Below are 25,229 nucleotides of genomic sequence, written 5' to 3' on the forward strand. Positions count from 1 at the left end.
ATAATCTAAAAACACTACGTTAATGATCTTGAGCTTTGCACAGCTTACCCCTCCCCTCACCCCCACTACCACAAAAACACACACACACACACACACACACATTTCAAGAAACATTTTTGTTATAGTCCAGTATTTGCTTTATTTTTTAGTATTGAATTAGCTATATTTTGATTGGTTGAAAACACACACACACACACACGAGGAACACACACACACAAACACACACACAAACACGAGAGGAACGAGCACAACATTCACGCAACCAAAGCAAAGTAGCGTTCCGACACAGGGTTTAGACAAAGGCACGCGTAGTAAGCATCCCGCAGCTTGTGGTGTGCTCTGCAAGCCTAATTGCAGCCTTCATCTCCCCGAAGAAAAACACACACACACACGCGCGCGCGCGCGCGATGGTGGTTGGTGAGAATGGGTGCCTCCTCTGCGCCGCCCTCGTGGCCAAAAGCGTGCCCGAGATGGTGGACCAAATGCGGCTTGCTCACTCCCAGGGGGCGGATATCGTTGAGCTTCGTGTAGACCATATCGCCGGCTTCAACCCTCCCACCGACCTCCCCTTGCTTCTCACAGGAAGGCCCCTGCCTGCTATCGTCACGTACAGGTATCATATATTGCGGTGATCTATGCTAGGACCAGACATCATACATACATCCTACATACGCACATATATCGAATAAACGCGTCTTTTTTTTTTGGGGGCTTAAGAATTGTTAATACAGGAAACAGTAGATCTTTGTCCACAAAGAGAGAAGACATCACACGTGCCTTGAAAGCATATTGTCTATACTCTGTCACAATTAAGGCTAGGCTATGTCCCACACATGCCTTGAAGCATATTGTCTATTGTCTGTCACAATTAAGGCTAGGCTATGTCCCACTGGTGCTGATGCTCTTTGTTTGTGTTCGCTAGTTGAGAAGAAGGGGGGCAGGACTGCCTTTTCTGGTGAGAGATCGATCCCTCAGAGAAGTTTTTTTCCCTGCCCGTAGGCGCGTAGAGAGTCCCCACCCATAGGCGGTAGGCACGTAGAGACCCACCCATCTGTAGACGGTTCGGTGCCTTCGGGTATAACCTTGGGGAGGCTCGAAGCCAGGACTCCCCGTCCGAGGTGAGACCACCAACCACTTGGCTATAAGTCCGTCGCTTGCCTTACAGTCCAGCCACTAGCAACTTGCCCCATTGATAGGTCACCTGGACAAGTATGGGTACTGACCAAACATGGATAGCCACAGAACTCAGCTATTGAGGCTTAATTCAAGGCCCATGCTTGCGAATGTTTCTTGTTGCTTTCCATCACGTTGGCTGCTCAAATGGTGCCTGTTGTTGTGCTTGCTTGATTAGGGTTCTAATAATAGTATACAATCTTTAATTGTCTCATCCTCACCCCCTTCCTTCTTTTTCAGTCCTTTTACATCAATGCCACTCCTTGCCCCTGCCTAAACCATGCGCCAAATGGTGTGGTGAAGGGCCACCTTTACAACAAAGCTCATGGAGGGGTGGGGGCATCTTGGCATGGACTGTAAAACCCCCATAGGACCACTTGATACACAAGCTAAACACACAAGGTCAGGACATATAGAAGGGTGCAGGCAAACTCACTTCCCAACCGGAGATTCCATCAAGAATCTCCCTTGAGCCTGGCGTCCCATACCATCAGAGCCTGTCCTAAGGGACCTTCGGCAAGGGGGGAGTCTGGTCTAGGCATAGACCATCAGACTATGTGGTGAAGTGTCATCAATGCCAGGTGAATAAGGCCCAGCATCTTAGAGCTCTAGAGATCCCTTTTGGGAAGTGGGAAAGTACGGTGGTGGTTGATAGACTGACAAAGATGGCGAGGGTTTTACCTCGGAGTCCAACCGTGAGAGCGACTGATGTGGCTCAACAGTTTGTTGAGCACTTGTTCAGATTGTATGGGTTGCTTTGTGACATAGTGAGCGACACTGTAACGTGCGGAAGCCTCAGAAGAAGAGATTGGTAACTTCAATGCTTAGAAATCAGCACACTTGTCGCGACGAAAATAACGCACAAAACTGAATGTAGATGTGCAGAAAAATAGAGAGAGAGAGAGAGAGAGGGAGAAGAGGACACAGTATCGGGTCCCGAATACCCTTTGTAGGGCCCCCACCATGAATGGTGTATTTGCTTTTATTAGAATGATGCAAATCTGAAAATAAAAGACTAAACCTGAACCTTCTTGGCTGAGGAGGATCCTTTGCCCTTGACCTTCAATTCTTCACCCTTTGCGTTAGCTTCTCCTTGGCTGTCCTGGCCCTTGAGTTAGCTCTAGCACTTTTGTGAATTATGAGATGAATGAATGAAAACAAGAAGTGGGTATTTATACCCCATAATGTATCCAGTTGGCCAGCTACTAAAGAGCCTCATGACTAGGTCTTGGAAAAAGTGTAAATAAATGGTTTCACACCATTCAATGGGCTGGCCATCTTGCGCATGAACCAAGAACATTACCCAAACTGCTGGACAGCCCTGCGCAAGGGTACTGGCAGCCTGTGTGGGCTGTCCCACACTTGGCCGACAGCCATTCTAGGCATTGTTGCTCAGTCGGCTGGCTGTCCCAAGGCTCTAGGGCTGGCCGACAGCCCCTTCCAGCCTATCACATGTCTGGTGGGCACAGCCGGGGCCCTCCTGGCCCCTTGGGGGTGGGTCTACACCTCCTCCATGCCCACATTAATGGTCTTGGGGTATGTTAGAAGTCATCTCCTGTCTATATTTATACACCAGGGCCTCTGTTGTGGGTGTGCCCGCCCTGTATAAGGTGTTTTATCATTTTTCCACACTCCTCGTATTTTTCCCTATTTTTTCCCATCTTTTCTAGTGGTGGGGAGGGTTGCCAGAGGGTGGCAGGAGCACTCCAGAGCTGGCCGACTGTCCCAACAGCAGTCCTGTGGCTGGCCGACATCACACAGGTGATGCGTGGGCTTCAGGGCTGCTGGCCGACTGGACACAGACCAGTCGTGGACATTCTTCTGCTGGCCGACTGCATTTATGCAGTCGTGGGCACTTTTTATGCTGGTCGACTGCTCTCCCAGGGGCATATATATAGGCCCCTTGCCCCCACCACTTATTCATTTTGTTTTCTCGGGATCTTGTGTATAGAGAAGAGTTTACACACCTATCTCTCTGTGTTTCTTGTGCTGTTTATTTTTTGCAGTCCACTTGCTCTTGTCTACCCAAGTTTGGTTATCATTTCCGCTGCATATTCTGACATGGTATCAGAGCCCTAGGCCCGAGATAGATCTTGGGAGTTTTTCTGAGCAAGAGGGGGAGCGTTAGGCTGCTGATTGGTGGACTGTTTTGGGCTGAATGGGAAGAGAAGGTGCAAGAGGAAGGCGGGCTAAGGTGCTGGACAGCCACTTGCAGGTTTACAGATTTTTTTTTTCCCCACCCACCCACCCTTTCAAGTTACTCTCCGCGATGGCAGATTTACTAGAGATGGCTGAGAAGCACGTGAAGATTTTGACTCTCCCCACGTTCCCAGTGGATCGTCAGTTGGACGGGTCCAATTACGGCATCTGGAAGGTCATGATGGAGTCAGTGCTGGAGTCATATGACCTTGCTGATTTTATCATCATTGGAGTTCCACGGCCGGAAGCAGAGGAAGGGGAGTTACTGTCGACGAGGAAGGACCGCGAGGCACAGGCACACATGTGGGATCGTGTCAACGCCAGGGTCCGGTCATTTATTTTTTCTCAACTGCACACCACAAGTGATCAATCATGTGAAGCACATGACGCTGGCGAGAGGCATATGGGAGCACTTGGCTTCTTTGTATAACAGGGTATCACCCATGAAACGGATCTCCTTGGAAGTGCAGATGCGGGTTATGAACCCTGCAAAGTCCTCGATGATGCGGGAACACATTAACAAGCTGCAGGCTCTTCAGCAGGAAGTCCTACAAGCTGGGAAAGAGATATCATCTGAAGACATGGCCATCACTTTGCTGTCCCACTTGCCTGGTCAGTATTCTGCTTTCTATTCCTCGTTGATTACGAGTGGCAGGCTCAGCACCATAACCTGGGAGGAGCTTGTGCCAATGGTCTTGGACCAGGAGGAACGTTTCACAAACCCTCCTCACAGCGGAGGTTCGGAGGTCTTAACTGGCCAACGGTCGAAAGGCCGGAATAACAACAAGGGCAAAGGGAAGGCTTCACCGGAGAAGTCTTCTGAGAAGAAGCCTGATTCAGAACGAGAGAAGCTGAAGGCCGAAAGATCTTGTAATGATTGTGGCGAGAAAGGCCACTACTGGAGGAAGTGCCCTAAGCGGACAGGGAAGAGTGCTGATTCCTCAGCCTCAGCTGCAAAGACTCCGGCATTTGTGCACTTAGAGATGGTGGACTCCGATGCTTTATCATCTTCGAGCGAGGACGCAGTTGGCTTCACCGCGAAGGATACCCGAGAATGGATTCTCGACAGTGGTGCTTCCAGGCACATGACTCCATCCCGTGACTTCTTTCTGGATTTGAAACGGCAGTCAGGTCGCATCTTTATTGGCGATAACTCCACTATTCCGATACATAGTGAGGGCCGGATGGAGATTATTCCCGACGGCAAGGGGGGCAAGCATGCTTCCCGTGTTCTTTATGTCCTTACTCTCGGTTTTCATCTTCTGTCAGTGCATGAGGTATGCAAGACTGGCTTTCTGGTGGAACTTGAGGAGCATTCAGTTGCTCTAAGGGACCGTGAGACTGGCCAAGTTGTTTGGGAAGGCGGTGTGGAGAATGGCATCTACAAGCTCTCTGCACTCTCCTCATTGACAGGTTCTCAGGTCGGAGATTTGTGGCACTTTCGTTTTGGCCACTTAAATGTGGATGCTTTGAGGCGCGCCTTCCGGGACCAGATGGTGGTTGGCTTGCCAGATGTTGGTAGTAGGCAAGGACGTTGCAGTTCTTGCATACGTGGTAAGCAGCACAGGGAATCCTTTCCGAAGCAGGCTTCCAGGCAGGCTTCGAAACCATTGGAGTTGATTCACACTGACTTGTGTGGACCTCAGTAGATACCATCTTTGGGAGGATCTCTCTACTTTATGCTGCTTGTTGATGATTGTACCAGATTCACGTGGGTCTACTTTCTTTCCGAGAAGGACCAGGCTTTTGCTCGGTTCAAGGATTGGCACGTGATGGTGGAGAAAGAGTCTGGATATCAGGTTAAGACTTTCAGGGCTGATAATGGAGGTGAATTCTCCTCGACTGTATTTTTCAGATTTTGTGCAGATCATGGCATCAAGAGGGAACTGGCGAATACTGGATTGCCTTCGGAGAATGGAGTTGTTGAACGCAAGAACAGGACTGTGGTAGAGATGGCGAGGACCATGCTGGAGCATCGTGATCTTCCTCGTCCACTTTGGGGTGAGGCTGTGGCAATAGCTGTCCATACCATCAACCGCTCTCCAACGACTTCAGTACCCCATATGACTCCATTTGAGGCATACTTTGGCAGGAAACCCGATGCCTCGCACTTCCGTGTCTTTGGGAGTGATGCGTATGTACATATTCCGAAGAAGCAGAGGGGGAAGCTTGACTCCAAGTCCCGCAAGCTGGTATTTGTGGGGTATAACTCTCTTTCCAAGGGATATAGGTTGTATGATCCAGATAGGAATGAGATTGTTGTCAGCCGGGATGTGGTCTTTGACGAGCATGTTCCAGCATTCACTGTCGAGGAGCCGCCACTTCTTGGAGATCCAGAGGAGTCTGATGATGATTCCCAGTCTATCATTTCAGTTGATCCACCTTAGTCATCATAGGAGGTTGAGCCCGCAGCTGGAGTAGAGCCCGCGCGACCACAGGAGGCTCCACGATCTGTTGGAGTACCTAGGTGGTTGTTGGACACTCTTCGGGAGTCAGGTGTCATGGAGCTACCCTCCGAGTGGACCACAGAGGACGGCCCTCGAAGATCACATCGAGTCCGAGATAAAAGCAACACGGCGGAGCTTCTTCAGGTGAACTATGCTTTGATGTCTCGTATCATGCGGGATAAAGAGCCCACTTCCGTAAAGGAAGCCCTTTCACAGGATACGTGGAGGAAAGCCATGCAGGTGGAACTTGATGCCATCGAGAAGAACAACACTTGGGAGTTGGTACCGAGGCTTTCGAAGCGGTCTGTCATTGGTGTCAAATGGGTCTTTAAGACCAAATATGTGTCTGATGGGTTGGTGGACAAACACAAAGCCAGACTTGTGGCTAAAGGTTATGCTCAGCGGCCAGGCATCGACTACGAGGATACCTTTGCACCGACAGCGCGGATGTCCACGATTCGGACCGTTCTTGCCCTTGCTTCTTCTCAGAGGTGGCCTGTGTATCAAATGGATGTAAAATCTGCGTTCCTTAATGGTGACCTACAGGAGGAGGTGTATGTTGAGCAGCCTTCAGGCTTTATTATTCCAGGATCGGAAGGGATGGTTTACAGGTTACGTAAGGCCTTGTATGGTCTTAAGCAGGCTCCTAGGGCTTGGAATCAGAAGATTGATTCCTTCTTTATTCGGACTGGATTTCAGAAATCGGTTGCAGATCCGAACCTGTATCTCTTTCGGAAACGCGGCATGGTCACGCTTATCATCCTTTATGTGGATGATCTCATTCTCACCGGCGGTCATGTGGAGCACATTGGAGTGACGAAGGCTGCCTTGTCAAAGGAGTTTGAGATGACCGATTTAGGCTTACTCCACTTCTTCTTAGGATTGGAGATCTGGCAGACCCAGAGGGGGTTTTTCGTCTCTCAGCAGCGGTATGTTCATGAGTTGCTTGAGGCCTTTGGGATGGAGAACTGCAAGCCTATTACTTCGCCGATGGACCCGAACACAAAGTTAACCGTTACAGATCCTTGTGAGCCAGTTGATGCCTCGCAGTACCGGAAGTTGGTTGGTTCATTGATCTGGTTGCTGAACACCAGATTGGACTTGAGCTTCTCCGTGGGGCTGTTGAGCTCTTTTATGCAGACGCCATTGAAGTCTCATTGGGACGCAGGATTGCGGATCTTGCGGTATCTGCAGAGTACGAAGGATCTGGGACTCTTTTACACAGGAGGGAATGGAGTCAGGCTCCAAGGTTGGAGTGACTCAGATTGGGGAGGAGATCCAGACACGAGGAGATCTACTTCAGGATACAGTTTTACCCTCGGCTCAGGAACAGTTTCTTGGAGCAGCAAGAGGCAGCCAACTATTGCCCTTTCTTCGACAGAGGCAGAGTATCGGGCTGCTTGTGGTGCTGCTTGTGAGGTTGTATGGTTGCGGAGGCTGCTAGGCGAGATTGGGTTTCCACAGAGGGAGCCCACAGCCATCCAGTGTGATAACCAGAGTTGTGTAGCTATTGCTCGGAACCCGGTTTTCCATGCCCGGACCAAGCATATAGAGATACAGTATCACTTTGTACGTGAGAAGATCTTGGCTGGTGACATCTTGCTACTTTATTGTTCGAAGGAGGACAATGCGACGGACCTCTTCACGAAGTCTCTACCTGAGGCTACACTCAGGCGGCACTCTAGCCCCCTTGGGTTGGTTTCACAGCCAGGAGCTGAGAGGGGGTGTTAGAAATCATCTCCTGTCTATATTTATACACCAGGGCCTCTGTTGTGGGTGTGCCTGCCCTGTATAAGGTGTTTTATCATTTTTCCACACTCCCCGTATTTTTTCCTATTTTTTTCCATTTTTTTCTAGTGGTGGGGAGGGTTGCCAGAGGGTGGTAGGAGCACTCCAGAGCTGGCCGACTGTCCCAACAGCAGTCCTGTGGCTGGCCGACTGCGCACAGGTGATGCGTGGGCTTCAGGGCTGTTGGCCCTGGACACAGATCAGTCGTGGACATTCTTCTGCTGGCCGACTGCATTTATGCAGTCGTGGGCACTTTTTATGCTGGCCGACTGCTCTCCCAGAGGCATATATATAGGCCCCTTGCCCCCACCACTTATTCATTCAGTTTTCTCGGGATCTTGTGTATAGAGAAGAGTTTACACACCTATCTCTCTGTGTTTCTTGTGCTGTTTATTTTCTGCAGTCCACTTGCTCTTGTCTACCCAAGTTTGGTTATCATTTCCGCTGCATATTCTGACAGGGTAACCGTATGGACTGGCCCCATCTCTACATGCAAAACCCAACATGCCTACATAGATGTCTGGCATCTAGTCGCCGACCAAACACACAGAGCACCTGACATCATTCCAGAGGGAGACTCACAGCGTGGACTGGCACTGTTTCATGTGCAGGACAATGCACACCTAACCTTGGACGCATGTGCAGAACAATGCACACCTCACCTCGGACGATTGGAGTGGAACCGTGGCTGACTCGTCCCGGACTGGCTCTGACGGGACCAGTTTTCAACCCTAGGTCCTGCACCTTCTGTACAGATGCACGTGACATCCCCTTCTGCTTAACTTGACGGAAGCTGCATAGCCTCCAAATAATCCGTCAATAACGCTGGATAGTCGTCGAAAAACTCTTTGTCAAGCCATACCGTTTCGTGGGTCCCTCGGTCCTGAAACTTTGTGAGGAACTGTCTTTGCCTTCGGTGCGCCATGCTTGAAGCGGTGCAAAAGGATATGTTCTGGAACCATAACTTCAGCTTCATCAATGATATCTGGTTTTGCCTTGTCTTTTACTTCAGAAGGGATAGGACCTGCATATGGTTTTAACCAACTTACATGGAACACATCGTGCATAGTCCAACTCGGAGACCTCATTTATCTTTCTTTGGATGGGAAAAGGTCCGAAGCTCCTGAATGACAACTTTGGGCATCGCTTGCCCACCTGTTTCAACCTTTGCTTCCATAATCTGAAGATACACCCAATCACCTTCCGAAAACTTCATATCTCTTTGGTCTTTGTTGGCCTGTCGAGTATAGGCCTCTTGCGCTTTAGCTAACCTTTTTTTTACTGACTCCAAAATTTTCTGATAAGACTCCGTCAATCTGTTCGCTTTAGGTACTGAAGACGAGGTTCTGGTCAATAGCGACTGGAATGGTCTTCCAAATGTTGCCTTATATGGAGTCCTGCCAATAGCTGAAGAAAAAGAATCATTCAAAACAACTTGAACTAAAGACAAATATGATTCCCACTTACCTTGCTGATCGTGGACATAACACTTCAGCACATCAAAGGCCAACTGGTTGTAGATTTTTGTCTGGCCGTTTGTCTGTGGGTGAAATGCACTAGAAAAATTCAATTTAGTACGAAAGTTATCAAACAATGCCCTCCAAAAATGACTGGTAAACTTGGCATCTCGGTCTGACACTATGGTCCTAGGGATCCCGCCAATCGGGTATCAATGCCGAATGAACAAATGGGCAACATCTTCGGCGGTCACATTGGCCCTGCATGGAATAAGCATAACAAATTTGCTAAATCTATCAACTATAGTTAAGTACTGAGTATTACGCTTACCTGGATTGGGAGGCAGATTCGTGACAAAATCCATCAAAATATCTTGGAAAGGTACCTTAGGAATTGGCAAGGGCTGTAACAACCCTATCTTCTTCCCACGAGGAGCTTTCACCTTTTGACAAATATCACAGTGTTGTACATATGAAAACACATCTTGCTTTATCTTTGGCCAATAATATTGCTGTTCCAACATTTCCAAAGTCGAATTCATGTCCCTATGACTACCAGTAATGACGTCATGGGCGTCATGGAGAAGAGCTGCCCTGAATGACTTCATGACACATAGTCGGTTTTCGTAGAAAAGCCAACCATCACGTATCAAAAAGTGTCATGGTCCTGTGGTATCCAATGCCTGTTCCCAGTGTGTACCGAATTTCTCGGAATCCGCGTACGTGTGCTTCACGTCGTCTAGTCTCGTACCAACAAGGTCGAGTCTAGTGGTCTGAATCAAAGTCACTTGTCCCTTCTTGCTCGAAGCATTAGTCACTGGATTGGCCTTTCCTAGAAGGTACTCACTCATACCACCAAATTGCTGGAATATCTGGCTCCAACGGTGCTGTCGGTCACTCCACTGTGCACTTGGCATTGTCTGAATCGAGCGTAATGCCTGATGGTTAGTGCGAACCTCAAAGTCATGGCCATAAAGAAAATGTTTCCAATGTTTCAAGGCCTGTATAACTACGAGGAGTTCCCGATCGTAGACTGAGTAATGCAGCTTCCGTCGAGTTCAGTAGAAGGGGATGTCACGTGCATCTTGCACTTGGATGGCCATGTGGCCATATCTGTATAGCAGGTGTAAGTCTTAGAGTGGTAATTGGCCCTTTGTGAGCCCTTGTCTAGGACGAGTTAGCGAGCATGTTCCGCACATGAAGTCAGTTCGCATGTCCTGCACGTCTGTAACCCTCTGGAATGATGCAGAGGTTGTACCGGGCCTTTGTTAGGCTTCTAGCCGGATGCGCGTGTACCAGTTGATAGAACTCATTAGGTTGGTGTGTGTGAACCCATACTAAATGGTAACTAGCTAAATCAGCCATGGGGCATTAAGCTTTCATGAAACGCTTGGCCAATTAGGGCCTCTTCAAGGCTGGCCAACTAAGGCCTTCCATTTCCTAGAAGTTTCAAAAACGTTTCATACAAAAAGAGGGGGGGGGGGGGGGGGGGCGTACAGGCCCCAAAATTTATATACAAGTTTATAATATGTAAAAAATATGTTGTCTTCCCTGCAAAACAATATTAAGCATGCATCATTTACACATTAAAACTTGTTTACAAGCTAAAACTAAGCAATCTGGGTGACCTAGTTATAGTAGGCACTGGGCACCCAATTGACCAATTGGCATAAATAAACTAGCAACATCAAGAATCAAGATTTGGATTCCATCATCAATAATGGCACTCAAAGTAATCACAAAAAGTCTGAATCTTGACCTGATACAAAAAAAGAAAACTGAAGTTTGAAATACACAAAGTAAAGCATGCTGATAGATGCAATCATGCATGACAAACAATAAACTAGAGAAGCTTGATAGCTCCAAAGACTAGAGTCCTCAATCTGGAGTCTGGGCACTCACTCCTTAACATCCTCGATGTCCTCATCAGTAGCCTCCTCGGCAGACTCAACATCACTCTCAGAAGAGGACAAAGCAGTCTCAACTGCCGCACTCGTCTCAGCTGCTGCATTGGTACTAGCACCTCCCGATAATGATGCTGTAGATGCTCGTGTGCCATGATACAACATGGCATATATGTCGCGCTCCTCCTAAGGAATCTCTGGGACATCTTTCATCTTCTCAATGTTGATTTTATCGACATTGACTTGGCCAAGCTCTATCGGATTGCCCGATTGCTCAATTAGACGGAGATTGCAATGGCAATACACCAATCGCTCCAACTTAGTAGTAGACAACGCGTTCCTCTTCTTTGTATGAAAGAGGGCCCATGTGCTCCAATTCCTCTCAGCAAGACCCAAATTGTAATCTTATGAGAGGACTCAAATGGCGAGGCGTTTCTGCCATTAAAATACAGAAACTTTGTAAGTACTAAGTATAATCATCATTGATTAGTGTGGGCCTATCTCCATGATGGCCGCGCATAGGCGTGACCATATAAACTCTCCTGTCACCACTGTCCCAAGCACAGATGCATCAATGGCACGCAAAAACATAGTGCCCTTGCAAGAGGACACCAACATATTGTACACATTCCTCTTACGTATATTTGACCACCCATCACATAACAATGTGCAACCATACTTACTCCAAGTGGCTTTTAATGGCTCCATCTCCACCTCCAGTGCTTGTTGCCCTCTTTTGAGCTCTTTAGTGCGCAAGGTCTCATAGGAGGGTCCCTCCCACTCACATCCAATGCATGGTCTTTTTCCATCGTTGTGAAAAGACAAAGTGCATTGGATGAAAAGCCTAGTGAGTTCCCCTGTTGCATATTTAATTGCTTGCTTTTGCATGCTTGCTTGAATGCGTGCTCTCTTTAGAGAGGCTCTGGGTGCTGCGGGCAAAGGGGTTTGTGCTGCTGTGGGAGTGGAACTACCAGCACCCCCGAATCCTACTTGGCTCTATGCATCTTCCTTTGAACCCAATTGTGTTCTCTTTGATGCATCACCTGTATCCTCACTAGCCCCAGTATCCTCAGGCATAGGCCCACAATCGTGTCTTGCCAGTTGTTGTCTTTTTCCATTCTTGTAGCTCGGCTTTGATGTTTGCAGGCACAAGTTTGCATGCACCAATGCCTTCCCCGGTTAAACCTATGAAATGGGCCTTAACATGGATTATGGACCCTCTTGAGCAAACCCCACAAAATTGCATTTCCACTTTTGTGTGCCTAAACCACCATATTTAGATACAGGAGTGACATGGGCCCACATGGCATCCTTAGTGCGAGGCATCTCAGGGCTAGATTGGCACCCTGACATGAAAACCCCCAAATTTCAAAATCTGTGTTTTTTGCAAAATCGAAGAAAAAAGCACAAATCGGCACAACCAACTTGAGAGATGGTGGGCACGGAACCTGGGAAGTGCGGGAGGAGCTGGTAGGGGTTGATTTGTGCAAGGCAGGAGCTCCTTCAATCTATTTCACAGGCACTTGTAGATGTTTATTCGAAAATCGTGCTCTGGATATAAAACGCTGAATTCATAGGTTTTTCCAAGTTGGCATGAAAGAAACGCATTTCATTGCAATGAAACGTTTCGTTTTATTCAGTTGCAATGAAACACGTAGTGGGCATATGTAAACATGCCGGCATGAGTAAATCTGGCTGACCAGCTGGGGTTTGTCCTCTTCAATGGGCCGATGGCATATCAACATGCCAACTAGCATATAGGATCCCATTATCTATATAAGAGGTCTCCAGCCCCAAGAACCATCTCATATCTCTAAGAGTGCTGAAGTGCAAGGGCTAAAGACACGCGAAGAAGGGGCCAAGCAAGGTGGAAAGAGTGTGGATCAAGGGACTAACTTCAGGCTGAAGGTTATCTCAGCCAAGGGAAGCTGTCCAAGTCAATTCACTCCTGTCTATTTACAGCCAGCAATCTGTCATTCTACTTATTCAATAAAGGAAACACGCCATACGTAGTGAGGGCCCTTCAGAGGGTATTTGTATTTGCCTCTCCTCTCTCTCTGCACTCTTATCTTCTCTATATAGTGCTACTCATCGTCAAGAACCAAGGGCTGAAAGTATTTATCAAACTATAATCCTCGTTTGTAAGCTTCCGCATGTTACAGATGGCATGGAAGAGGAGTAAGGTATGAAAAGTAACTACACGAGGGTTGAGAATAGGCTGAGGCAAAATGTGTTATGCAAGGGGTAGAACCAACGGGCAGTGCACGGGGGCAGCTAAGGCACATGCTGTATTTGCGAGGGGAAGGGAGCATCAAGGGAGGCATAACCAGTGGGAGGGTGGAAGGGACATGAAGGGCCACCTCTGTAATAGAGCTCATGGAGGGGTGGGGGGAACCTAGGAGATGGGAGTGTATTGGACTCGTCACCATTTGGCCGCCCAAGTAGACTTTTCCTGTTTCGTGGGCCAGTCTTCGACATGTCATCTTGAGCACATTTTACTTCATTTTATGTCACCTTTTATCTAGATATATATTTGATGTAATTAGGGAATTTTCCTATACTTTTCAACTGTTTTATAGCTTAGTTTTTTGGCATTTTACCATTTGTCCAAACTAGTAGCTTTTTTTGGTATAGCCGACTATGTGATGGAGGTATGTGACTGTTTGGAAGAGTGCCTCCACTACCATCGGGGCTGCAGCAAACTCTGCCTGGATAATCTGGTGTGGGACTGATGCGGATTATACGGGAGAACATCATGACTTGGGGCCTCTCAACTCGTTGCCAATCCTCATCGGATAAATCTGGCCCCCAGAAAGCTGCTCCATACATCAAGGCTGGTGTGACGAGGGTGTCAAAAAGCCAGCCCTTCGTCCTGGGCTCTTGGAAATGTGCCTGGAAGCATTGCCGCTCAAGTAAGCTCATTGCATATCCCCGCGTCACTCTGGCATGAGAGAGAGGGAGAAATGGAGAAAAACGCAGGTGGATACCTGCTGTCTATATCAACCAAACAAGATCAGATGTTGGTACAAATCTTGAGCACAAGAGGGAAGATCACCTCGTATGTGAGGGACTGCAGCAAGCCAAAACGCAAAGGCACAAGGCATGCAAGAGGCGAATATAGTGTATGTCGGGGGGGGGCCACCTTAGAGGCAAAGTTAGAGGAAGATTATTGGCGAATAGGAGCCATTTTGGCAGCCTAATAGGTGCGCGAGTCATGCACGAATGGTCGGAACATATTTTGGGCATAATATGAACATTATTTGTAGCTGACCTTTGATGGTTTTATGACCTGAAAGGGCTGGCCAGAATGTATAGGACCTGCCATCAAAATCCCTATATAAAGGAGGCCTAGGTTCATTCTTCATTCATTTAGAGATAGGGGATGCAGAGCCAAGACGAGCCAAGACTAAGGGCATGCAACCACAAGATCTGGATCAGCATAGTACACCTCCATATCAGCATTTCTCAATCAACGCACAGAGGAGGGCAATTCATGCATGGCATTAGTTTACGCGCATCATTCAGGGCTCACATGTGGTTTGGATCTTTGCTAATCATTGTAAATTCAATAGTATACATTGGGAGTAGGTTAGGTAAAGAGTCTCTCTCGTGTTCTTCTCTCTACTTCTCTATGTCATCATTGCACATGCGATTAGCATTAATCTTCATTAATTAGCTTTGGCATAGTATGCATGCTACACCTGCCCTTATTGTGTTTGGTGCACATTTATTGCAGGCCAATTTGGGAAGGAGGCGAGTATGTGGGAGACGAAGCTCCTCGTTTGGATGCTCTTCGTTTAGCAATCAACCTTGGAGCCGACTTCATAGATGTCGAGCTGAAGGTTTAATATACATCATTTGACTGATTTCAACCAAGAAGTGTAGATGGTTATATTTATTATAACCCTCTTTTGAACATGTATATGTCTGTAGGTTGCTTCAGACTTCTTGGCAAGCCTGCAAGGTAACAAGTCAAGTCTTTGCAAGATTATAGTGTCTAACCACAACTTCCAAGCAACCCCTTCAGCTGAAGAGCTTGGCTCGCTGGTTGCAAGAATTCAATCCAGTGGGGCGGATGTCATAAAGTTTGTGACGACTGCGTGCAAGATTACCGATGTGGCAACTGTCTTACAGATCCTTTCCAGGTGCCAAGTAAGTCCACAGTAGGTCTTGTATATGTCATAGTGATTGAAGCTCATACTATGATATCTTTGTTTTCAGTGGCATGTGAGTTCTGGAATAATTATTTGTGGGCTTGACCTTTCGCAATAAAGTCTGTTTTTCTTTTATAATCTATTTGGTATCAGTGGCAAAATCCAAGATGTGTGCAGGTGGTTTTTTTCCTGACATGAGGGCAGCAAACCATTGGTTTTGTCGACTGGCATGGATATTGACATGAGTTTCCATAGCTGCTCTCTTAGAAATCAATGGTCCAGTCATAGATGTTTGTCAAGGACATGCAAGCAAGTGTTTTTGGGGTGCTGTAATGTGGCAAGTTGGCTGGGCTTTTGGTGTGATCAGGGCTGCGCTATTCTGGGTGGTCTGCGCTGGTGTGGCAAGCTTTGTGTAAGCTGTTCTGACTGCTATTGCCAGTGGTCTTTGGAGGTTTTGAGAGCCGTGCCTTGTGTGCTCACCAGGTATGTACTTCAGCAGTGCATCTGAGGGGTTCCAAATCTGGGCCTTTGGAAAGCTCTACTTGCGCTGCAGTTGTGGGCTTAACTCTCTGCTTCTTGTGCAATATTTTGGAGGTCTTTAGAGTCGCACCTCAATGGCCTGCTCTTGGGAGTGTATGCAGAGGCTTTGATAGTGTTATTATGAGCCTTTTTTGGGCAGCAAACCAGTCTTTTTGGAGGAGTTGTGGGCATCATCATGGCATTGACCTTTGTCAGCAACCTTTACAGCTTTGAACCAAGGGGAATCACTGCTCCTCCTCTTTGAATTGGATCAAGGTTCACCCATGAGTCTGGTACCATTGAGACAGTAGGTGCGTGACCTGCGTAATGAGATGACTGAGATGTGTCAGCTTGTAGTCTGCAGGCCACCGCCTTGGGTATCCCAGGTCCAGCACCTGCTTTGTTTCAGAGACCTAAAACAGCCTTGAAAAATTTGAAGCCAGTGTGTTATAGAGTCATTGTTGTCACCCGCACTGCAGATGTGATTGATGGTTGGATGGTGGCTCTCCAAGTGGGCCATCAATGGAGTGTCTGCATCAAGGATGGACAATTGGGAGTGGATTGCACCCATGGTCTAGGCACATACCATGTTGTCACATGACAATACAGTACAACAATTCACTCATCACATAACCGTCACTTATATATCTTTTTCCAATAAAATCTATACTTATGGGATTATCAACTCATAATCGTCTATAAGCCTTAGCCCTTATAATCATCGTCATTTTACTAATCTTTTTGGCCCCCTAGATCAGCCAACCTAATCACTAGGTTAACAATTTAACTTGGGTTAGCCTCAGGTTGACACTTGGGCAAATAGTCGAGCCCCCTAAGACGTCCAAAGTCACAAGCATGGCTAGGAGTATTTGCATAATCTCTAGACTTTGTCGGTCCGGAACTCAAGAGATATGCATAAGAGAAATGCTGATAATGCAAAGACTTACATAGAGGAAAGGAAGGAATCTGCCTCTAATTGTTTTATCTGAGACTGATTTGACTTATTGAAGGTAGAGACAAGCTCCAAAAGCTGAATCTTTCTCAAAATAGAAAAAATGGTTTCTGAAAATTGATTGCCTCCATCTACTATCGTATTGAAAAATGAGGTTTGATACCAAATGTTAGGGTGCTGGAATGGAAGCGCTGTTCTTCTAACTAATTGAAGCACAAAAGTGAGAATACCCAAAGAAGGGGAAAGAAAAATACTGGCAGGATATTTGATTTTAATTTCTTTCAAGCTTATTTACTGCATATTATTGAATCAAATAAAGCTTACAAGTGTACAAAGATCATGCCAGATCCGTTAAGAATGAAAATTTCTATTAAGCTTAAAGAGCATGGCTGTGAACAGAGAAAGAAAACCTTTTGTTGTCTCATGTGCTGAAAATTTCTTATTACAAGTGTACAAAGATCTTGCTAGATCATTTAAGAATGAAAATTTCTATTAAGCTTAAAGAGCATGCCTGTGAACAGAGCAAGAAAACCTTTTGTTGTCTCAAGTGCTGAAATTTGCTGCACTAGGAAGCCATGGGCTGATCTGGGTTAGTAGTTGTTGTTTAGGCTACTTCTGAAGGCTGAATCTGCTGCTGTTGGGGCATTCTTGCCCTTTTCCCGTCACAAAGGTGATCAATGATGTGATAATGAGTCAAGAGTTTCTCATCAGCCTGACAATGCCTCACCGATTCCATGTCGCTCTACTTTGGAAGCATGTTGGATCTTCCCCTACAATGGCAGTGCAAAAGGAGGAGCTTGTGGATATTTAGCTAGTGTGACAAGCCTCAATCTGGTGGATATTGAAGTCTTAATTACAGAGCAAATAGTGTTGAATAAATTTAAATATAGATCATGATAGGAGGCTAGAAAAAACTTGACAAAGTGTTACGTTTACCCATTGCAGTTGTGTGTTATGTTGACATAACTATACTATCATTGCAAGTTTTGGGATAATCTTTTGGGTTAGAGATGTGTCGAGCATTGTGTGAAACTAGTGCAGTGACAAGTCACCAGTCCATATTAGGGTAGGTGAGGGTAGGTCAGTCACCTCGCGAGTGTGAAGTCCTGCACAATTCACTCGTGCAAAGTCACGCACAATTATGTAACCGTCTAGGAGTTTCAGTGTGTACAATTGTCCCAGGCAACTTATTAGGCTAAGCACCATGTGTCAAACGTGTGGACAGACAGTAGGCAGACTGAACAGCTGGATGGTCCTATAAATAGTTCAGATAGATAGGACAGATAGGTTTGAACAGGTGACTTTATGCTGTATGCACTACGGAAGCTTGAATCAGTCCCAAACAGAGCAAAATAATTGATCTTGAAAATTTTCATCTTGCAGATGTTCCTACCACATGGAGAAGGTTCCATTCCTGGCCTGATTAGCTCTGAAAGAGCATAGGGAGGCCATTGTTGTTCAATTTCAGCCTTTGCCTTTGTATTCTTGTGCTCTCTCTCATTATTGAAGCAAATACTCCACAAATGTACGCTGGGAGTGGGAGTGGGAGGGCTTTGGGACCTAGTGCTCATTGAGTCTTGTGTGGGTGAATCTCTTTTGTATTTGTATTCCTCTAATTGCAAATGCTTGTGCAAGAGTACTTTGCTCTTAAACTCATTGTTGTGATCGTCCTTTGGGACATTATGTGAGGCCACAATTAAGGAACTTGAGTGTAGGAAATGAAAACAGTACAGATTTTAGGAGGGCCTCCCAAAAGTGCCCGCTGTAGCCTGTTTTGGACTTGATGCCTCCAGCTGTCTCCAAGGTCAGATCTCCTCTGAAGAGGAGGAATGGGTTCGTGCCACATGACCATGATAGTTTACTATTTTGGGAAGCTTGCCTAGCTATCACTTGAGTTGGTGTTCTCAGCACCGTACTTATTTGGTTTTTGAAGCCACATTAAGTGGTTTGGGGGACCCCCATCGCAGTGATGTTTGTATGTAAACTATTCACAAGCTGCTCCCTTTGGCATTGCAGTCATGCCTTTCATGAACAGAAGCAACGGACAACTCCATGATCTAATTTTTTAAATGAAGGCATAGCCATTACAGCTGCTTTACTTTGAAAAGGAATATTCATAGGGAAGTGAGGTTCGGAACCATAGTATGTGGAGGATCAGTATACAGGTTGAAACCTTGGAATCTCCAGAAAGGGATAAGGAACCTAAGACACGGCTTTCTTCCTCATTTTTTACTGTTTAAGCCTTGAGTGTGATGGAAAGGTAATATTCAAAATTGTCAACTGCATAATAGTCATCTTTACAGCTGGCATTCTGGGTCTCCACTTCTCACCAGGGGTCTCTTGATGGGTACTTCATGCAATCGTGTCTCTCTCTTTGAGACAACTTGCCTCCTCTTGTCAGGCTACTTCTCAGAAGAATTTGGCACATTGCCTACGAGTGAGATTAACAGAGCAGATTACTGGACTTCAGTTGCAGATCTCAGACCTGTTTCAGAAACACCAGAGCCCCCAGGGGCTTTAGGCACTGCTTTTGGACAGGCTTGTCCGGGATACAGATCTATTTATTGTTTTCCATTTGTTTCATTTACACTATATTGTATAGGGGTGTATTAGATACTTCCAGCTCCCCTACATGGGGTGTTTGGCATGATATACTGAGGTTTTGGTCTCATAAGCCTTTTTGGTCTTTCGTAGACGTTAATAAACCTTTCTTCCTTTCTTGTATCGCTTTTATTTAAATACCCCATATTTGTTGTTGAATTGCAGGTTCCGACAATTGCTTTGGTGATGGGTCAAAGTGGTCTTCTAAGCCGGCTTCTAAGCCCGAAGTTTGGTGGTTTTTTGACTTTTGGGTCTCTTGCATCTGGCAAGGAATCAGCCTCTGGACAGCCAACATTATTTGATCTGAGAAACATCTATGGACTCGGACGAGTTAGTAGAGAGACAAAAGTATATGGCATCATTGGCAAACCTGTGGGTCACAGCAAAGGGCCAATCATACACAATGCAGCGTTTCGGGAGATTGGCTACGATGGCATCTATGTTCCTTTCCTTGTGGATGACTTGAAAGAGTTTTTGAGTGTCTACCATAACTCAGATTTTACTGGGTTCAGGTAAGCCTTTATTTATTAACAGTAACTGAAGGGCCACATGTGATTCAACGAGGTATTTGCTGACAGTAAATGAAGGGCCACATCTGATTCAACAAGGTATTTTAATGGTGCCTTTGTTGTGGTTTTGTTTGTCTCAGTGTGACGATTCCCCACAAGGAAGCAGCCCTTGAATGTTGTGATGAAGTCGAGCCACTTGCCAAGGTTGATGATTCTTGCATATTTTTTTTCTATGCAGAGACGCATTGATGGAGTCATTAATGTAGGATAATCTGTACAAAAAACGAAGTGTAAGATGCTTTGAATGGAGTATTTGTTTGTTGGGTTGGATGGGCATGGATCCTACAGATCCGTCTTCTTGGAGGTGACCTTTGGATTTCAGTAGCATGAACTAAACAGAGGGGTACAGGATGATTGTGTGGCTTTTTCATTTCCAAATGTGGGTGCTGTGAGTGGTCAATAAAGTAGCAATCTGAGCAACAAGGGATTTGAGTATGGACATTAGTCACACAAGTTGAGTAGAGCAATTGAAGCTTTTGAAGCCTCCTAAGTTCAACGGGAAGATGGATGGAGAAGTCGTCACCAAACTGGACCCTCGAGATGAGTGGTTCATATGTTTTTCAGCTCCATTTGGTGTGTACGGCTTTTAGAGGTGCCACCCTTGTGTGGGGTAGACACATCTTGCATTTCATCATCATCAAGGCATCTAACAAGAGGGAAGTTCGGGGTAGAGGTAACCGTGGAGAGGGTGGCAAAAACTCCACTTTTGGCATTAGCCTTGGCTGTCTTGGAAGCCACATCATCAAGTTGTAAACAAGGTGGATTAACAAGTCTCAAATCCTCGTGTGCTCCCATGGCCACATTCCCCCCTTCGTGAGGTAGGAGATGGGTAAGTCTCTTGGTTTTGCCCACATCCTCTTAGCCAAATCTGAAAATTGTTGGAAATTGGGTGGGGGCCTGTCAGAATACGTAGCGGAGATGATGACCAGATCTGGGAACAGAAGAGCAAAAACACATGCAGAAAAACAGCACAAGAGAGAGAGAGATGTAGGCGTGTAACTCTGCTCTGATATACACAAGAAGATCTCGAATATGATACAATGAGTGGTATGGGGGTGGGGGCCTATTTATATGCCCCCACATGTGCAGTCGGCCTTGTGTAGGCAGCCGACTGTTGCTGAATCTCCACGACCAGCTAAAAACAGCCAGTCGGCCAGTGTGTCAGCAGTCGGCCAACTCAGTAAGGGAGTCGTGGACCAGTGCCTTCAGTCGGCCAGCAACAACTGGGCCTTCCCGCCACCTCAGGGCTGCCTCCCAAGCCACAGAAAAATGGGAAAAAATAGGGAAAAATACGGAGAGTGGGGAAAAATGATAAAACACCTCATAAGGGCGGGCACACCCACAACAAAGGCCCTGGTGTATAAATCTAGAGAGGAGATGACTTCTAACACCCCCTCTCAGCTCGTGGCTGTGAAACCAACCACAGGGAGCTGGGGTGCCGCCTGAGCAAATCATGAGATAGCGACTTCGTGAAGAGGTCCACCGTACTGTCCTCCGTCGAACAGAACTCTAGCAAGATGTCATCAGCAACGATCTGTTCACGAACAAAGTGCCTCTGGATGACCATGGGTTCCTCCAGTGCATAGTTACCACGGAACGTCGTTCCGCCTTCCTGGAACGCCGGAACGCCGTTCCGGGCGAAGGCACGTTCCCGGAACGTCCCGAAACATTCCGATTTTTTTTTTTAAAGTTTTGCTTGCAGAAATGTATGTTCATGTCTTGGGGGAGCAAATATTATGAAGCATGTTTGGCTATCCGTATACAAAAAGTTACATTTTTTTGTGTCATATGCTGACATGTCATATGACGTGGCGTTCCGCGACGTTCCCGATCCGTTCCCGTTCCCGTTCCCGCTCCTGTTCTAGCATCCGACGTTCCCGGAACGTTCCCGTTCCGTGGTAACTATGCTCCAGTGGAAGCCCAAACCTGCAATGCAACCTCTGCATCCTCACCACCTCATAAGCAGCATCACAAATAGCCCGGTACTCTGCCTCTGTCTGCGACAAGGCAAAAGATGACTGCCTCTTACTGCTCCGTAAAACTGCTCCTAGGCCTGAAGTGAGCTCCTCGTGTCCGGATCTCCTCCCCAAACCGAGTCACTCCAACCGTGGAGTCGGACTCCATCCAACAATCCCCCTCCTATGTACAAGAGTCCATGATCCTTCGCATGCCGCAGAAACCACAGGAAACGCAATCCTGCCTCCCAAAGAGTCATCTGCAACCATGAGCTCAACTGCCTCATCAGGAAGCTCCTGTCCAATCTGGTGTCCATCAACCAGATCAATGAACCATACAGCTTCTGAGTCAAAAAGGCATCACACTGCTCACAAGGATCAACACCTGTTACGGTGCACAAACAAGTCCTGGAAACCTGATGAAACCTGTCAACCACCCCCTCTGAATCCGGAACCACAAAGCTTCCTCTGACTGATGAACACAAGAACTACCAACATCAGTACTGGAAAGTTCCTGCCAACTGCTGCCATCTACTGGCAAGCTATCCACCATTTGGTCCCGGAAAGCCTGCACTTGCAGCGTATCCACACACAAGTGGCCATTACCAGACTGCCACTCACCACAAACCTGAGGACCTGGGAGAGAGAGTGCTGAAAGCTTGTAAACTCCATTCTCCACTCTGCCTTCCCAAACCACTTGGCCTGTTGCTTTATCTCGGAGAGCAACAAAATGCTCATCAAACTCCACCCGTACGCCAGTCTTGCAAACCTGATGCACTGACAACAGATGAAAACCAAGTGCCGGAACATACAACACTTGGGAAGAATGCTTTCCCCCTCTGCCATCGGGAACTATCTCCATCCTCCCCCCACTGTGAACTGGGATAGTGGACGTATCCCCAATAAGAATATGACCAGAAAGCGTGCAGAGATCCTGTAAACCAGAACGGGAAGGAGTCATGTGCCTGGAAGCACCACTATCGAGAATCCACTCCCGAGTATCCGTTGTGGAGTCCTCCAATCTCCTCCCTGCCTGAAGAAAACGAAACATCGGTGTCCATCACCTCCAGGTGCACAAAAGCCGGAGTCTTCATGATTGCTACTGAGGAATCTTAACCCTTCTCGGTCTTCCGCTTGGGACACTGCCTCCAGTGGCCTTTCTCGCCACAATCATTACAGGTCCTCTCTGCCTTCAATTTCTCGCGGTCAGCGTCAGACTTCTTCTCAGAAGACTTCTCCGATGAAGCTTTCCCTTTGCCCGAGTTACGGCCTTTCGACCGTTGGCCAGTTAAGGCCTCCGAACCTCCACCCTGAGGAGGGTTCGTGAATCGTTCCTCTTGGTCCAGGACCATGGGCACAAGCTCCTCGCACGTGATGGTGCTGAGCCTGCCACTGGTAATCAACGGCGAGTAAAATGCTGAGTACGAAGAGGGCAAGTGCGACAGCAACGTTATGGCCATGTCCTCTGACGACATCTCCTTCCCAGCCCGAAGAATTTCCTACTGAAGAGCCTGCAGCTTGTTAATATGCTCCCGCATCGTCAACGACTTTGCAGGGCTCATAACCCGCATCTGTACTTCCAAGGAAATCCTCTTCATGGGCGATACCCTGTTGTAAAGAGAAGCCAAATGCTGCCATATACCTCTGGCCAACGTCATATGTTTTACATGATTGATTACCTGTGGTGTGCAATTGAGAAAGATAAACGAACGGACCCTGGCGTTGACACGATCCCACATCTGTGTCTGGGCCTCCCGGTCCTTTCGGGTTGACGGTAACTCCCCTTCCTCTACTTCCGGCCGTGGAACACCAACAACGACGAAATCGGCGAGGTCGTAAGACTCCAGAACAGATTCCATCATCACCTTCCATATGCCGTAGTTGCTCCCGTCCAACTGACGGTCCACCGGGAACGTGGGGAGTGTCGGGATCTTCACATGTCTCTCGGCCATCTCAAATAGATCTGCCATTGCGGGGATGTCCTCTGAAAAGGGTGGTGGGTGGGAACAAAGAAGAACTAATACCTGCAAGTGGCTGTCCAGCAAATCAGCCCGCCTTCCTCTTGCTTCTCCTCTTCCCGAACAGCCCAAAACAGTCCACCAATCAGCCACAAAACAGTCCCCCTCTTGCTCACACAAATCCCAAGAACTATCTAGAGCCTAGGCTCTGATACCATGTCAGAATACGCAACGGAGATGATGACCAGATCTGGGAACAGAAGAGCAAAAACGCATGCAGAAAAACAGCACAAGAGAGAGAGAGATGTAGGCATGTAACTTTGCTCTGATATACACAAGAAGATCCCGAATATGATACAATGAGTGGTATGGGGGTGGGGGCCTATTTATATGCCCCCACATGTGCAGTCGGCCTGCTGTAGGCAGCCGACTGTTGCTGAATCTCCACGACCAGCTAAAAACAGCCAGTCGGCCAGTGTGTCAGTAGTCGGCCAACTCAGTAAGGGAGTCGTGGACCAGTGCCTTCAGTCGGCCAGCAACTGGGCCCTCCTGCCACCTCAGGGCTGGCTCCCAAGCCACAGAAAAATGGGAAAAAATAGGGAAAAATACGGAGAGTGGGGAAAAATGATAAAACACCTCATAAGGGCGGGCACACCCACAACAAAGGCCCTGGTGTATAAATCTAGACAGGAGATGACTTCTAACAGGGCCCACGTTCCGGGAGGTCATCCATCCAAGTTGTGTTCATGCCAATGCACGCTTAATTGAAGGTTTCCACAAATCGCTCTAGCCATCTAGACCCCAAAACCTCAAGATGATGGTGGACCTTTGGTCTATCCATTTTGTGGAGATCTCCTAGTGCTATGCTTGGCACCACTTTTCTCAACACCCCTCCTTGGTGCCAATTTGTCCACTTTTTCTTAGCTTAGAGGTTGAACTTGTCCATGTTTTCTTGGCTCAAACGCTTAACTTGGCTTCTCTCGTGGCTTAGAGGTTACAATTCAACCCATGGGTGGAAGTCCCAAGAGGTCACCCTCCTAGTTGTGTTCACGCCAATGCACGCTTAACTGGAGGTTTCCACAAATTGGTCTAGCCATCCGGACTCCAAAACCCTAAGGTGATGGAGGGCCTCCGGTCTATCCAATTTGCAGAAATCTCTTAGCGCTATGTGATGGGAAGAAACCTGAATTAGGGTTTAGAGATCATTCATGGGAGACATACACAGAGAAGCAAGGGAGAGAGAGAGAGAGAGAGTTGTGGGGATAAGTCAACTCATGAAAAGCATGAGAGTGTGACTTCCCGTTTTGTGGAGGATCATAAGGAGTAGAAAGCTCCCTCTTGATGCCTTTAGCATCACAAAAGTCCTGAAACTGTTTGGACATATACTCTCCACCATTGTCGGAACGCAAAGCCTTCAGTGTTTTGCCAGTTTGATTCTCAACAAGAGCAACAAACTTCTCAAACACTGAGAATGTATCACTCTTCAAACGAAGAGGATAAACCCACACCTTGCGTGTGGCATCATCTATAAAAGACACAAAGTATTTTGCCCC

The 25,229-nt window shown here is 47.1% G+C and overlaps 1 protein-coding gene across 1 annotated transcript in view; it reads left to right on the forward strand.

Moving 5' to 3' along the window:
- Positions 1–206: 206 nt before the first annotated feature.
- LOC147640001 (bifunctional 3-dehydroquinate dehydratase/shikimate dehydrogenase, chloroplastic-like) overlaps positions 207–25,229 on the forward strand; it is a 35,294-nt gene continuing 10,271 nt past the window's right edge. Inside the window, exons 1-5 of the mRNA XM_086776161.1 lie at positions 207–613; positions 14,705–14,810; positions 14,902–15,120; positions 19,360–19,706; positions 19,844–19,907. Coding sequence (XP_086632287.1) covers positions 408–613; positions 14,705–14,810; positions 14,902–15,120; positions 19,360–19,706; positions 19,844–19,907 — 942 coding nt within the window. The 5' untranslated portion in view covers positions 207–407. The remainder of the gene's footprint in view (positions 614–14,704; positions 14,811–14,901; positions 15,121–19,359; positions 19,707–19,843; positions 19,908–25,229) is intronic.

The sequence above is a fragment of the Cibotium barometz genome, chromosome 3, assembly GCF_041138505.1.
Source record: "Cibotium barometz isolate CiBa-2024 chromosome 3, ASM4113850v1, whole genome shotgun sequence".
Lineage (NCBI taxonomy): Eukaryota > Viridiplantae > Streptophyta > Polypodiopsida > Cyatheales > Cibotiaceae > Cibotium > Cibotium barometz.